The sequence below is a fragment of the Bos grunniens genome, chromosome 19 (genome assembly GCF_055505025.1).
Source record: "Bos grunniens cultivar Pamir isolate PY7600 chromosome 19, Bosgru_T2T1.0, whole genome shotgun sequence".
NCBI classification, from domain to species: domain Eukaryota; kingdom Metazoa; phylum Chordata; class Mammalia; order Artiodactyla; family Bovidae; genus Bos; species Bos grunniens.
The window spans coordinates 51,845,975-51,862,110 of NC_141183.1; the positions used below are offsets into that span (position 1 = coordinate 51,845,975).

The 16,136-nt window shown below is 53.2% G+C and overlaps 1 protein-coding gene across 7 annotated transcripts in view; it reads left to right on the top strand.

Moving 5' to 3' along the window:
* TBX4 (T-box transcription factor 4) overlaps positions 1-16,136 on the top strand; it is a 37,876-nt gene that overhangs the window by 684 nt on the left and 21,056 nt on the right. For 4 of the 7 annotated variants that reach the window (XM_086355625.1, XM_086355624.1, XM_086355626.1 and 1 more), the window contains exons 2-4: positions 1,047-1,135; positions 9,452-9,664; positions 10,437-10,531. In XM_086355625.1, the coding sequence (XP_086211751.1) occupies positions 9,455-9,664; positions 10,437-10,531 (305 nt within the window). In that variant the 5' untranslated portion in view covers positions 1,047-1,135; positions 9,452-9,454. Of the gene's footprint in view, positions 1-45; positions 121-1,046; positions 1,136-5,488; positions 5,628-9,451; positions 9,665-10,436; positions 10,532-16,136 lie in introns of those variants that run through there. The other 3 variants (XM_086355619.1, XM_086355620.1, XM_086355622.1) reach the window with 2 other exon arrangements.

The following is a 16,136-nucleotide window of genomic DNA, read 5'->3' on the forward strand; positions in this document are numbered from 1 at the left end:
TCTACTACCCATGAGGTGGCAGTTATTATTCAATTCATTTTACAGATGACGAAACAGAGGCTTAAAGGAGATCACGCTCTAGGTCCCTCTGTCAACAGCCTGTTGAGGACATGAATTCAGGTTTTTTTTAAACTTCAAATTTCAAGGGCTGTCTGATAGCCTAAATACTCTTATTCTTGAATTCTGATTTGTTTCAGCCCCTTATTCAGAAAAACCCTTGAGAACCCAAGTTAAAAGCTGGTTGTGGATAATCTATGTTTATGAAGGATGGAAGGGAGAAAGAGAAGCAAAGAAGGGGCAGGGGGGTGGAAAAATTAAATACTTTCTCTGAGTTAGATTTTTTTTTTTTTAATCTAACACAACCATAGTGCAGATATACCTTCCTCAGACAGATTGTAAAATAAATGTGTTTCAAGGAAGTCTTATTGGGGGAAATGGAAAGAAGCGGCAGTTCAGGAGCATGTAGTGTAAGGGGGAAGAAATTAGCTGATTTTCTGCAGTGAATCCGCCTACTGTTAAGGACTCTGGAACAGGAGATCTAGGTTGCAAAACCCAGATCTGATGATTCATTCTTTATCTCTGTAGTTCCTCCAGTGAGTTTTAGGATGGATCTACCTGTGTTATTGGTGAAACACTGCCTCTGTCCTCAGTCCTGAGGCGGCTCAGAGCAGCCTATCTCACCCAGGTCCAGGATCCAGCCAGTCCAGTTCCCAGTTCCTTCTAACTGGAAGTTTCCTAATTCTCTTTGTGGGAGAAGGCCTGGGAGGCCAGGGTGAGAGGTCAGGTGTGCAGACCTATGCCTGTGGTAAGAGGGGAAGCACCTGCAGCAGCAGCTGCCACCCACTACCCATTCTCCTTGTTCCATCCTCCGATTTCCAGAGTGAGCTCAAGCTCCTGCCCCCACCAGTTGTCCTGAGTTTGATAATCCCAGTGGGATGTTGGCTGGGGAATCTGGAACCAAGAATTGGGGCTACTGGTTAACAAGAAAGACACAGGGGACAGGTAAATTCCCTGCTGCCTCACCCATTCTTTTTTCTCTTACCAAGGATCCCAGGCCTTAGATCATAGCACACACAGAATAACGTGGCTGGGAGGAAGTGTGGAGGGATTTTGTTTCCTGGATTGGAATGAGAAGGTATGTGCGTATACACAAGAATACATAAAGACACTAAAATGTGTATTTTTCATTATGAAACACCAAGGACTCACTCGGCACTGAGCTGGGACCTTCACATATATCTCAGGAGTAAGACTGTAAGTAATAGAGAGTCAAACTAACAATGATGTAAAGAAATAGGGTTTATTTTTTCTCACATTGCAAGAGCAGGTTTACCTGCTCAGTGATGGCCTCAGGAACCCAGGCTCTTTCTTTTTGCTCTGATAGCCTTAGCACATTGATCTTCATCCTTTTTGCCTCAAGGTCTCTAGAGCGTGAGAACTCCAAGGATCTCATCCACAGGCGAAAAGAAGACTGTCTTCCTTTTTTTTATCAACAAAGCAAAAAATTCCCCACACCCTATCTCCCCTCCAGTCTTTCCCTTGGGCCTCATTGGCCAACATTGGGTCACATGACCACTCCCAGCTATGAAAGAGACTAGGAGAGCAGGAAATAGGATTTCCACGATTGGCACAACCTTGGCTGTATTCGCAGAGATTCTGACTCAGTTGGTCTGGGGTGGGGCTTGATGTTGGTATTTATTAAATGCTCCAAAACCTAGGATTTTCTAAAAAATTGTAATTATTTTTCACTACCGTATGGTGCCATCTCAAGTAATCATCTTCAACCAAGCCCACCCTAGGCTCTGAACAAGCCACCTTATCGTATTGACTAGGATTCTCCAGATTATCCTGTAGCCCCTGCTCCCTTTGGGACTGATTATATACGTGATGAATTAGTACATTTTTAGGTTGTTTGTGAATTTGCAGTTAGTAACTGGTTAGCTAAGCAGCTGGCTAACTAATAGAATGCTTAGTTGGCTTTTCCTCTTGTTTATGTGTCTGGCACATAGTAGGTACTTGATAAATATTTCTTTGGGTGGATGAATCCATAAAATGGAGATTAAAAATAGAGTTAATACAGCATCAAATGAGAAAGTAGCTATGGAACCATTTTGTAAATGATAAGACAGTGTACAGATATAAGAATAAACATTTATATGAAAAGCTATTAATACTTTAATGTTTAGGGCCAAGGTGAAGTTTTCCCCCCATTATTCACCAAGGAAATAGTGTTTCCACATTTCTGAAATGGAGAACTACCATTTTGCCCTGTTGGTAGTAAGCCAGAATTTTCTCTCAATTATAGCAACTTCTTCAACACTTAGTGATGGCATATATTCTTTCTCCTTTTTCCTCGACCCTACTTTGCCTTTCTACTTGTATTATTATTTTCTTATTTTGGTTATAAATTACCTCAAGCCTTTTTTAGAAAGAGGTGGGATAAAATACATTTTAAAAATACTTGGGAACTAACCTTTATTATCTACTTACTACATGCCAGGCATTTATATGTACTGACTTACCCAAATCTCACAATTTGCTAGTATGTTGGTGTGCAGTGCATGCTCAGTCACTCAGCTATGTCTGACTCTTTGCAGCCCCATGGACTATAGCCTACAAGATCCTCTGTCCATGCATTTTCCTGGGAAGAATACTGGAGTGGGTTGCCATTTTCTACTCCAGGGGATCCTCCCAACCCAAGGCTCGAACCTGGGTCTCCTGTCTCTTGCCATGGCAGGTAGATTCTTTACTACTGCGCCAGTTGATGTGATTATCCCCTTTTTAATGTAGGTGTCAAGGCACTCACTCGTTCAAGGTCATACAGCTGCTAAATAGTGAGCCAGGACTCAGAGCCAGATTTCAAAACCTTGGACAGTCTGACACCAAACCTGAGACTCTTCCCCTGAGTAACCCAAGGTGGTGTTATAGACACTTGGTTACGATCGGCTTAGCTCAGCTAGTTGAGCAGAGTGTTTGTACTTTGAATTCCTCGCATCTGTCCTGGGAGGGAAAAATTGGTCTTTTTCTTTTCTCCACAGGCCATTTATCAGCAAATACTATACTTCATCAGTTGTAAACTATTCTATTACTCTATGTACCACTAAGAAAAATAAAACTGCTACTTAAACTATGACACACCATTGATGTTAAGATGCATCCTAATTTAAGAGATGTCAAAATGTGAAAAAAAAATGTGTTTCTTAGAATCAACAAAATAATGTATTCCATTCTAGTAATGGAGAATTTGTGCATATAACCTCTCCCTTTTTCTTCCTCAGTTGCTGGCTGGTTTGCCCCTTCCTTTTAATCACCAAAACCTAGCCTGTCTCTTCCATATCACATTTCTCCACATCATCATGAACTGGTCAATTTTGATTTAGGTTATTTCTCAGGAGTCTCCAGAAAGCCTTGAACTGCTAGGAAATTTCCACTCTATAGCTTCTCTTAAGAGCTACATTAGATGGTCTCCTTATGAACGTCCTCCATGACTGTCAGGAAACTCTTTCCAGGGTCTGGCTTAACTCTGGTCTTCCCATGGTACTGGTGATTGACTGCCCTCCCTGTTCACCATGCCACACAGTAGTTGCTTGGTTAGTCCAAATGCTATTTACCTGCCAGGGATTTCCCTCCAGGCTGTTGGAGAAGACATGGGAGGGGGCTTGGGTGCAGAAGCTGAGGAATGTCATCCAGTTCTCCCTAACACAGGAAACATGACTCCCCAGGCATCTCCTGAAACACCAGGGCCTTCCCTGGCTCTACTCCAGGAGGAGGCACAATTAGAGGAGGATTAAGCTTCTCCACCTCTCTCAGACCTTACTTTCCCTTCCTGGTTTGGGACTCCATGACTAGGGCCTGCTCCATGAGAGAAGTCATGAAGGGAAGATGGGGCAGCAGGCTCTGGTACTGATAGGGGAGAAGGGGATTCTTGGGCAGTGGGCCCACGATGGACCAGCATCACAGGCTCCTGACAAGGGCAGCTGGCTTTTCTTGAGTTGGTGTTCTCCTTCCTGCTATGTGTGCAGGGGGGTGGGGAAAGCCTTGATGCCCCGCTCTCCATCTCCTAGCATTATAAAAGGGACGGAGACATCCAGCAAAGGATTTTCCCTGTCCTGTTCCCATGAATCTGCTTTTGAGGTCAGAATCTGGAAAGGAACAGAGGCTGATTGGAGAGGCTGGAACACCACTGAGGATGCAGCCCATGCTGAGAACTGAGGAGCTTATCTAGGAATTCTACTGACCAAGGACTCAGGGGCCTTTGCACATGAGTGGGCAGGCTGGGCATGGGCTGAGGTCCACATGGGACTGCCTGCCTGCCTGTGCAGCTGTAGGGGCCTGCGGGGAGGCACAGACAGACATGGAGACATGGAGATAAGTGAGACAGAGGCCGGGCAGGGAGGTCTAGGCGGCTGAGGGGCACTCACTTTCGAGACCCAGAGGCCGGCTGGCTCGGTGCGAAGCCGTCTGGGCTTCTTAGACTGGAGCAGGCATTGGGCTTCCTCTTCAGCCCTCCGGGATCTCGGGGAGCTGCTGGCAGAGTCCTGGCCCTCGGCCGCAGTTTCCCCAAGAGGCTCTGCCAAGCGCTGGCACCTCGGAGCCTGGGCCTGGGCTCCGATTCAGGCCGGCGCCGCACCTCCTCGCCGCTGCCGCCGCCGCCGCTGCAGGCCCGGGCCACGGGGCCTCCTCCCCTCCTGGGCGCAGGGCCTGCCCCCACCCGTGACCCCCAAGGCCGACTGCAGCGCCCGCTGCCCGGTGGGCCCGGAAGAGCGCGGGCCGGTGAGCAGCGGGGTCGGTCCCAGACGAGGTCCGGGCCCGGCCGTCGCGACAAGGCCCGGGGCCTGACCCCAGGCGCGAGCGCGGGCCGGCGCGCGGAGGTGTGAGAATGTGTGGCGGGCATGGTCGGGAGCCGCCGTGCGGGCCGGCAGGGCGTGGGTGCGCGGCGGGCACGGCCCCAGGAGCGGGCTCGGACCGCGGCGCGTGCGGGCAGGCGGGCCCGGTGGCCCGCGGCTCCGCGCAGGTCGGCCGTCTGGAAGCGGGCCCCGGCCCCGCTGACCCGGGGTGCGGCGTCCCGGGATGCGGGCCGCACCGCCGCTCCGGGCCGGCCGACGGGCAGTCCCGGTTGTCGAGCCTCGGGTGGGAGCCGCGCGGCGCGGCCGGGCCGCTCGCCCTCTCTTCCTGCCCCCTCTAATCTAAACCATGCGGGGCTCCCAACCCAGCCCGGGCCGGCCGGCGGGGCCCGAGGGCCGCGGAGAGGGCAGCGGGCCGCGCGCTGGGGGAGCCGGCAGCCCGCTTGGAGCTCGGGGTCCCGGGGCCGCGGAGCCCGGAGACCCCGAGCCCCCTCCCCGGGGGGCGGCGGGCGCGGACTGATTGACAGCGGCGACGTCAGCGCGGGGAGGGGGCCGGCCCCGGAGGGAGGGAGGAGGGGAGGGAGCTGAGGCCCCGAAGTGCAGCCTCGGAGATCAAGGGCCCGCTCCAGAACCGGGATGCGTCCGGCCCCGAGGGCGCGGCGGGCAGCGGGACCCTGACCCAGCGGCCCCAAGTCGGAGTCCCGGCTGACCCGGGCTCCTCGGACCCGGGCTTGCAGTGGACCTCGGGCCGTGGGCACCAGCGCTTGCGGCAGAGCAGTTAGGGTGAGTGAGGGTCCCGGCGTGGGTGAGGGTGAGCAGGGTGTTGCGGGACAGGGGGCCACCCCAAACCAGGGTGAGGCTGCAAGGTGGAGGAAGATGAGCTGGAAAGGGGGCGAGTAACGGGACCGGGGTAAGAACCTCGGGGGCGGTCAGGGCGGCAAAAGGGCGGCGCGAAGTGTTTTCCGAACCGGCTGCCGCGTCGGCCCGACTCCCAGCGGTCGTGGCTCAAGACCTCCTCTCCTCCGAGCAGCCGGGCGAATTGGGTCTGAGGACCCAAGAGCATAGGGAGGACAGCGCCAACGCCAAAGGAACAAGGTTAGGATGAGACAAGCAGAGCGGTGGTCTTGAAATTGGTGTTTGCAGAAGAAGAAAGGCCAGGGTTGAGGGCCTGGTACTTGGCGAATATCGATGTGGAAATGTGTGTGATGAGAACACTGGACTTCAGAGCCTTTGATGCAACAGGGTCGTCAAAATTAAAGCAAGGAGCATCATATATAAATAATGATCTATGATCAAGAATTACCAAAATATAAGCCATTACCCAAAAAGCAGGGCTAAACGGCATAACTAACAGAGTACTCGGGACTTTAAAACCACAATAAAATAATAGTCATTCTCAAAACGAAGTGAAAACTGTAACCCCAAATTTGAAAGAATCATAGACAAAGTGATGGAACAATGTGAGAAGAATGTTAAAATCAATAGTATTAAAATCAATAGCAATAGGATAAGAAAGAGCAATAGTGTCAAAATGATAAAACCGTAGGAAAAAGGTGAACAATGAAAATACTAATATTAGTATTGACAGAATACTATAATATAATTTATTATTGATGCTATAGTGAATTATTAAAATAAATGTTAACCAAAATCTTAAGAGCAATAGTACTATAAATAAAGACAGCAACAAGAATTGCTAGAGTAATATGACAATTTATGACCAAGGTTTTAATAGTCCCAACAACAGTATAAATAATGATAGAGTAATAAGAAGTAGTGTACCAATGTGATGAAAAAGAATCAGAGTATTAAGAGCTACAACAATATGACAAATTATGACAAAGTAACAAGAAGTAATGATGTGATGAAAAATAACTAGCGAATTAAGATCCATAACATTACAAATAATGACAAAGTAAAGAGATATTGTAACAATGTGATGAAGAATACCTGGAATATTATGAACAATCCTAACAAAACAAGTAACGGTAAAATAACAAAAAGTATTATACGGATGTGAAGAAAATTAATGTGAATATTGAGAACAATAATATTATGTTATGGTAAAAAATTATGGAAACTGTGACCAAGAACAGAGACTGAAGAACCAGCCACGGAAACATTTTAGGGATACAGAGTAAAAATAATAATAGATTAACATGACCTATTGGAAGACTGTATTTAATGATTGCCTAAGTATTAGTAGAATACTAATAGAATTACTAACATGCCAGGAGGCCCTAGAATGATGTGACAGGAAAGCCATAACAACATATTTGATAATGGTGAATTAACAAATCAAGCCAGTACTTTAACCATACAGTATTAAAAATAAAAGCACTAATAACTAGTGTGTGATAGGATAGTTTTAATGTTATTGAACTGGCCAGAATACTACTCTGATAATAAAGATAATTAAAATGCTTAAAATAGTATAAACTATTAACAATTCCCCCGACACAAGAAAAGTATCACCAGTAATCTAGAAATGGAAAGAAAAATGCTATCCTTAGAAAACGAGACAGCTGAAAAGTGACGGACCCAAGCGCACAGGGCGCGGAGCCGACCGGCCGCGCCCGCAGAGGGCTCTAGGAGCAGGGCGAGCGCCGGCCGCGGCCCTCGGCTGATGCCGGACCTGCTGGTACCCGAGTCCCAGCGCGCCGGGGCTAGGGGTCCGAGCGGACCGGACCTCGGGTCTGCTCGTGCCTGGCGGGAAGACAAGGAAACGAGCGGGGAGCTCCAGGGAAGGCGAATCGTCGGGATGTCGGAATGTGGCTGCGTGGCTGAGAGACAAGGAAGAGGCGAACCTCGAGTTTGGGAAGGAGAGCCCCGCACAGCACTCGTCCCTCGCTGAGACTGGAGCTCAGTGACCGCGGGCCGCGGATATGCTCCGCACGGGGCAGCACCGAGAGAGTGCGGCGCAAGTCGCGGGGCATCGCGTGACAAGTGCCCCGCAGGGGACCTAGCGGCCAGGAGAGCATCTCACCAGGCGGTCCCTCCCGCCCCCGTGGGCCGCCACACCTGGACCAGCTGACCCCGGGGGCCCATCCAGGCTGACCCCAGATATAATCGGAACCAACGCCTTGGGCCAGAGCGCATAACCACCCTCGTTGTGGTGGTGCGGTGTCCCCTTGCGTGGGGTCTCCTGGGTTTCCAGGCTCAGTCCCGCAACTCGCCTGTGGGCCAAAGACCGTGGTGGAGTTGGCTATGCCCCGCGGGCCTGCCTCCTCCGTGCCTGTGGCTCAAGGACCGGCAGGGCTGTCAGCCTTATCTTTATGGGCTTTTCCCAGCCCCAACTGGCCCCGGCCCCTTTTTATCTCCTCGGTTGCACTTGGCTTGTTTACTTTGTGAGGCCCTGGGAGCCGATGTCTAGGCCTGAGATGAGGAGGCCAGTGGATGAGAGGCCTGGGCCGTGGAATGCCCAGAGAGATCCTGGGGAGGACAGAAAGAAGGTAGGAGGAGAAAGGGGGAACATTTGGTCACAAAAGAGGCAGCTGGACATTTAGAAAGCCTCCCTAGAGCTTGCCCAGATCCAGATGAAGGGAGAAGAGCTAGGTGGTGGAAAGGAGAAGCAGAGATAATGCAGGGTTGCGCCCATGATAGAGGCAGGACAGGCAGGTCCTTGCAGACTGGGCTCTCATCCTGACATCCCCGGACCAGCTTCCAGAAGGAAGCAGGCACATGAGCAAGAGGGTGAATAGTCCTAGTTGCTTGGGGAAGGGGCAGGACTAGGCTGTGCTGGTGAACTGGGCCCACCCAGCTGACCTGGTCCTTAGCTGGGAGGGGTCTGGGTCCTTTCCCCAAAGCAGAGCCCTTTGTAACTAAAAATGTGAGTGACTGAACCAGCCAGTGTGCACGTGAGGGCACGGCTGGAGTGTCCCTGGCTGAGTTTAGGGCCTGAATCAGAGCGACCCTAGGAAAATGTGGCTCCTTGGGTGACTTCCCAGCTGTGTCTGGGTGTGAGTATGTGTGTGCATGCGTGGGTGGGTGCCGCACAGGTGGCGAGGGGAGTGGGAATGTGCAGGAGGGAAACCCTTTGGTTCAGGAATCATCTACCTGGCTGCAGTCTGAGGGAAGGGGGTGAGCCAGGGCCTGAGAAGCCACTCCATAGGGAGGCCCTCTCTGCTGGTGTGGAGCCCCGGAACATGGGCCCTACCCTCCAGGCCTGACTCTCCTCTCCTCTGGCTCAGAAAGGGTCCTAGCTGCCCTGGGCCAAGAGGGAGCCTGGACCCCAGTGATGAAGGATCAGCCGAAAAAGAACCAGGCTTCAGACTCCACTGGAGCCCAGCAGGAGGAGGGACTCGGGGTGCAGCTGGGGCCATGCCGAGAGGGCGGTCCTTCCCCCAGACCTACTCAACGCACAGCCCCACACCCAGGGGCAGGCAGGACCTTGAACCGAGCACAAACCCTCACAGGTCCAGACCCCCAGACCCGGAGGGAGGAGGAAAGGGTCCTGCCCCCCATGTGTTTTCCCTCCTCCAGCTCAGGAGGGGGCGGGGTCCACGTGCGCCAGGGCCGAACCCCCACCACGGCCAGGTTCCAGAGGGCTGCGGGGTCCCGGGTGAGTGTGGACCGGTGCATGTGACCCGTGTGTGCTGTGCCCACAGGAGATGCTGCAGGATAAAGGCCTGTCGGAGAGCGAGGAGGCCTTCCGGGCCCCGGGAGCCGCGCTCGGCGAGGCCAGCGCCGCCAGCGCCGCCAACGCTGCCAACGCCCCGGAGCCCGCGCTGGCCGCGCCAGGCCTCAGCGGAGCCGCGCTCGCCAGCCCCCCGGGCCCCGGCGCCGACGTCGCCGTCGCCACTGCCGCCGCCGCCGAGCAGGTAAGGGCCCGGACGGCCGTCGCGTGGAGGTCGGGCGTCGATCTGTCTGCAGGGCCACCAGGGTCTGTCCAACCCGCCCCAGTAGGGGCAGGACTGCCGCGCTCCCCCAGGCAGGGCGCCTTCTCTGCCTTTCGTCCTTCCTCCACTTTGCGCCCTCGAGGCTGCTCTGGGACAGGCGACAGGGGGGACCCCGCAGCGCAGCGAGCCCGGGAAAAGGGTCCGGCGCCTCGACCTCGAGAGGACGAGAGGCGAAAGCCTTGGGACCAGGTGGGGAGAGTGGCCCCTGGTCCGGTGGCTGCGGGAATCCGTCCAGCTCCGGGGGACGGATGTCACCATGACCCTGTGCACGCCCTCTGCCTGTGCGGGTCTGCAGGCCGCGTCTGCGGGTCCTGCGCTGTCGGCCGGGGTTAGAGGTGCCCCTCCTGGGTCGGTGTGTCTGCCCGCAAGTCTGGCCCTGTTGGGTAGAGTGTTTATGTTTGTGTAGGAGTGTGTCGTTGACCCAGGCAAGGTCGGTTTGCGTGTCTTCTGTGGGCCCGTCTGTAGGTGCAGCTCCGAAGAAGGGAGATTCACTGATTACATTTCACATTTTAAAAAATTCACCAATGGAACAGAACCATTTTGTGAAACGAAATCTGCCAGGACTCCAGGAGCCTGGGCTCCTAGCAGGGCTGGCAGTGTCCTGCTTGGCCCCTTGGGCCTGTGTCCCTCTTTCTGAGGGCTGCGCCTGTAGCCGTGGGCAAGGCCGACATGAGTCCCTCCCTGCCCTCCCTAGACCATCGAGAACATCAAGGTGGGCCTGCATGAGAAGGAGCTCTGGAAGAAGTTCCACGAGGCGGGCACCGAGATGATCATCACCAAGGCTGGCAGGTCAGCGCTGGTTTTCCTTCGGGGTGGGTGACAGACGGGGGCAGTGGGGATCCCCAGGGGCTCTCTTAGCAGCCCCCTAGATCTTTAGCCCAGAGGACAACAACCCAGCCTCCTCCGCCATTCAGGCCTTAGCTCCTGGTCTGCCTTAGCTCCTGGTCTGCCGGAGCTTCCGAACTGGCCTCGGGCAGCCGGTAGGGAACTGCACCACCGGGGAGCAGCGGGGACTGGAGGCAGGGGCGGGGCAGTATTATGCAAATGAAATGCAAATTCGGGTCACGCCGCCGGAGGTCCCAGCTCCAGAACTTTTGGGCTCTGGGGGTCTGGGGGTGGGGGTGCAGCTTTGTCCTCCTCCTTTTGGGGACCTGCCCAGTTGCTCAGGGTTGCATTGACTGGGGACTCGGAGATGCCCCTCCACAGATGGAGGAAGGGGACTGGACCATGTTTTCCTATTTCCCTAAATTTTGTGGGGTGGGGTGATGGGGAGCGTGAACCCCAAGCCTCTCATCTCACGGGTGCCGCTCGGCCGTTGCCGGTCCCCTTCAGCCAAGGAGAAGGCACCGTTCGGCCCTGTGTGTGTGTGTGTGTGTGTGTGTGTGTGTGTGTTGTTCGGGGAGCAGTCCTCGGGTGGCTGCCAGAGAGGGATGATTTATAAAGTGGAAACATCTTTAAAATGCGCTGGTGTGTCTGTGGGAGAGACCTGGGAGGAGAGGGAGAGAGGAGGAAGCCGCGGACCCAGGCAGGATGGAGACATTCGCTGGGGTGGCGCGGCCGGGTGGGGCTGGAACCGCGAGGAGGAGGGCCGTTATCTGGTGAAGGGGGCTTGCTGCAGACCGAACCTGGAGAAAGTTCAGGTTCAGGAGTCCCTCCCCTCTACTCTGCCTCCTCCACCAGCTCACACTCGATTTTGGTCTCCGGGGTACAGTTTAGGTGTGAAAATGTCCCTTTGTCTGGCCGTGGGCCCCTAGCTGAGTTTTCTGAGGAATAAGACGGTGAAGCATCAGGCGCCAGGAATGTGGAATCCAACTTGGGGCTTCCGGTTCCGCTCACCTCCTTCCATCTGTGCAACCCTCCGGCCAGGTATTTTAGGGTCTCTGCTGTCTCCTCATTTCCATCTATAAAATAAGAGGTCTTTGTACAGTTGCCTGTAAAGCCCTAGCACAGCTCCTGGCACATGTAAGCACACGGTAAATCTAGCGAATGCCGTTCATCACAATTAGAGAAATGTCTGGCATTTACTCAGCGTTTTTCTTCTCCTTTTTAGAGAACTTCCGCCGAACCGCTTAGGGAATGATGCGTCAAAGAACATAAAAAGCTGGTGGTTTGCTGTACACAGGGTAGGGGTGCTGGGTCCTTCCAGTCTGCCCACTGACAGGCCTTGCAAAGTTTCTTTTGTTTTGTTGGGGTGGGGGTCTGGGCACTTCCCTGCCCTCTTGCCTAAGTCAGGGAGGTGGTACGGCCATCCAGGGCTTCTATCAGGGGAAGGAACAAGATGTCAGGGCTTGAGTTTGCTGCACTTGGCAATGGGGAGGGAAGATATATTGGGGGACGTGGTGATGAAGGGGGTGCCTCATGGAGCATTCACTGAGGACAGTGGGGATATCACAAGCCCTGCCTTATCCTAGCTGTGTGCACTTGGGGTAGTCCCCAAATTTCCTGTGGCTCAGAGGTATTTGTTCAAACCTGCCATTCTTTCTGAGATTCAAACCAGGGATTTTGTGAGCAGTGCTTGGTAAATTGCTAAGTGGATTATAGGTGTGACTGGGAGAGGTGGTTATTTCTTGTTACTGCTGGGATGTAGGGAAGGAAAGAAGAGAAAGATCCAGAACTTCCATTTTTAGGCTGCAGAAATAACCTTGTCTCTTGAAAATGAATGGCCGGCATGCTCTTTGGGCATGCCTGGCCCCTGCCTTTTTAAACAAAAGGCATTTGTGATTCTCCTCAGTGGGGTTTCCTGCACCTGCATGAGGCCTCCTCCCTCCCTCTCCCAACACACACACACACACACACACACACACACATCCCACATTTCCAGAGGTGACTGGCTTCAGGCAGATATTTGTGCCTGATCCTAATGGAGGCTTAGAGATGGACCTCAGGGAATGATGATAATAATTTTTAAATGGTCGTGATGATGTTGGCCAATTAAGGATCCATCGTAGTCTTTCATTTCTCTGGCAGAAAGTTTTCCTTGCACCAGCCTAGTGCTTAGGAAAGTCACTAGCCTCATCCCCTGCCAGCACGGTTCTCACAGCACCCCCTGCCTAGCTGCCCACTGGCTTCAGAGACCACTTTCACCGCTGGGACCCCTGTGTCCGCCTCCTCCTCCCACCTCCCACCCACACAGCCTTGGAAGGCAGCTTGCTTTGCTCGGGCTCCTGGCTCCTCCGCGTTCTGTCCAGTGCCTCTCCCTGTTTTCTTCTTTGTGCTCTGTACCATCGGCCTTCCTGGGACACTTCTGTTTCTCGATATCTCTCCTGAACCTTGAATCATACAGTCCTAGACTGCCTGAGCTGGAGAACCAAGAGAAGGTAAACCCGACCCCTGAGAAGGGGAGGCATTTGGCGCTTGCCCATAGAAGCAGAGTTAGGCAGTTAGCAGGTTCTACACAAGCCAAGAAGTGATGCCCCGCCCCCCGAACGAAACCCCGACTTTGAGAAATCCCCTTGGTTGCTTGTTTATGGGGGCCTGCTCAAAGCGGAGTTCTTGTGCTGCCCTAGAGACCCTGGCTGGTTAGGGGCACGACTGCTCTCTGGTTGAAGGAGAGGGGCTGGAGAAAAGGAGCCCGAATGTTCTCAAGCCAGTGTGAGTCCTTAGTTATGCCTTAAGCCCTCGAAGAGCTGACGGCCAAAGGGAAACAGGGTCTCCTTCATCGGACAGTGACTTTAAGTTCTCCGACAACGCGAGAGGGTGAATACCATGCCAGCCACAGTTCAAGACAGCCGATTTCTGAATGCTCACGAAGCCCTGATGTCGAGTGTCAAATGGGGCCAGAGTGTTCTCTAAGCCTCTCAGAAGGCTGAACCCAGAGAGTTTATGCCCTTAACTGCAGAGAGCAGGGTCCTCTCTGCTACCTCACATCTCTGCCAAGCTTGATCCATGTGAGAAACTGCCTTTTCTCCCAAACACAGATAAAAGTGAGCTCCACAAAATTTAAATAAAAACCTCCCCAATATGAAAATTTCCTAACCGTCTGACTGCTCTACTCCTAGGTCATGGTTTTGCCACCAGATAAATCTCTACTATCAGCCTTCATAGCCTGTTGAGTTCAATGTTGCTTGTGTTAGTGACAGTGAATTTGTGTTTGAAAAATGAACTACTGATGAGAACTCCTGTTGAACCTGTATTGTTTGTTATTCTGAGGCAAGGATTTGGCCCGGCTTAATCCGGGGCTTCAAAGCCAATTGCCCTCGCTCTGTATACAGAGCGTCAGAGCCCAGTGGCGTGGGTGATAAGAGAAGTAAGGGTTGAAGACACTGGGAAAGTGGGTTGGGGAGAGAGTGCTTTGATCTCTTTCTAAAGTATTTTCTGAAAGCAAAAGTCTATCAGAAGGAAGTGTCTTCAAAAAAAAAAAAAAAAAATCTCAGAGAACCAACTGGTCTTCCAAAACAGCATCCATTCCACACACCCTCTTTCCTGCCCCCATCTTAGGGAAAATATTTCTGAAAAATGCTTTGAGTGAAGTAGAAAACTCTGTGCATGTGTGTGTGAGTGTGTGAATGTGTGTGTGTGTGTGTTAAGTGGAAATAAATTACATTGCTCTGTCCATTGCTCTCAGAAATCATTTGGATACAAAAGCTTTGGTCTCAGTATTAAATGGCACCCCCTACCTCCCACCCCCAAACTCAGCCTTAGTTGCTGGGCCCCAGCCTGTTCCCAAAACACCCAGAATTCTTCTTTAAGACCCTCAGACACTAGGGACAGAAAATAGATGGGGTTTTCTGTGGACCCCCTACCCTTTTCCTAAAGCCCTTTCCTTTCAAACTCTGGCCTCTGTGTGTGTGTACACATCTTTATGATATATACACACATATATAATTTTTAATGTCAATTTTATTGAAGTGGAACATTCCTGCAGAAAAGTGAACAAGTCTTAATTGTACAGCCCTATGGACTTCTACAAACTGAACACACCGGTGTTACCACCACCCGGATAAAGAAGCAGAACATTACTGACCCCCCAGCATCCCTCGTCTGCCCTCCCAGTCACCACTTCTCCCCACCTCAAAAGCCTTCTCCGGGCTTCTCACGCCTTGGATTTGATTTTGCACCTACATAGCTGTTCCTAGGATTCCTGAGCCCCAGGAAGCTGGGCCTGCAGTGGACTTGGAGTTTGGGGTCCCCAGTGATTGGAGAGAATCTGTCCAATCCCCCAGGTCCTCTCTTCCCTGCTACCCCAGCTCCTTGCAGGATTGGTGGGGAGGGAACAGGTCAGCACCTTGAATTTGGCCACCCCCTTGGGCCCAGACCCGGGCACCCCACAGCTCTCTGAGCCCAGATGAAACTTGTTGGCCCCTCTCTCAGCATTGTTTGTATTTACTGGTTCGTTGCCAAAATCCAAATGCCCCAGACCCTTGCCCCGCACCCCGAAAGCCTCCAACACTGAGAAACGTCCAAGGAAGCTTGTTTTTAGCAGTTCATTCTAAAACCATTTCCTAGTATGGTAGATAAGGCTCCAGGCCCGCACCCTTCCACAGCCTGTTTCATGATCAGAGGAGAAACCCCCAGGCTTTCATCTCCTCCCGGCCTGGCAGGACAGGCGGCTTGTTTATCCCCTGGCGGAGCGGTTTCCGCGAGGTCCCCCAGAGTGCCCCAAGGGGGCGGGGACCCAGAGCCGGGAGAGGGGGACCGGCCTCGGAGAGGAGGCCCGCGGTGCACATGCAAGGGGTGTGGAGGGGCGCAGGGAGCGGGCAGGACAGAAGGCTTGCGGAGCCTGCCTCTGGATGGCTGCGGGTGCTGGGCACAGGTGAGACAGGGCTTCCCTGCCAGCCAGGTGCCAGGGCTGAGCGCCACACGGGCTGCTCAGAGTCACGTCTCCCCTCCCTGTCCCTCTGAGGGGTTCACTTCCCCCCAAAGGGGTTGGTTTTCAGGTATCTTTTTTCCATCCTAAATCACAGAAGCAGCTCAGAGGGTTTCATCTGTGGTTTCATCTGTTGCAACCGAGAGGACCTGTACAGTACAGGGGGAGTCCAGGGCAAGTCGCGGCTCCCAGGCCAGCCTGGCCCCTGTGGCCTGAGTCCTGCCCTTCTGGGGCACACTCCCATGCCAGGCCTCTGGGCTCCAAGCTCAGCTCCTCTGGAACCAAAGGGCACATGCCATCAGCTGGGGCAGGAGGCTGGCAGGCTGGTGTGCCTCACTTTCTTCCTTAGCCTTTTGCACACAGCAGGCCCTTTATCCTTCTGGAGCCCCTTAGGTGGGGAGATGAGGGGGCCCAGGGTCCCCAGTGCCTGTGTCCTCCGTGGTCCAGAAACAGCTACCACACCGGACCCTCAGAGAGATGAAGATACCTGTTTCCACGAAGGCAGGGGTGCTCATTGAGCCCGGGCCTGCTCGTCCTGGAGCAGAGGACCTTTGAATCCGCCCTGAGACCACCTACCTCATCCTCCCT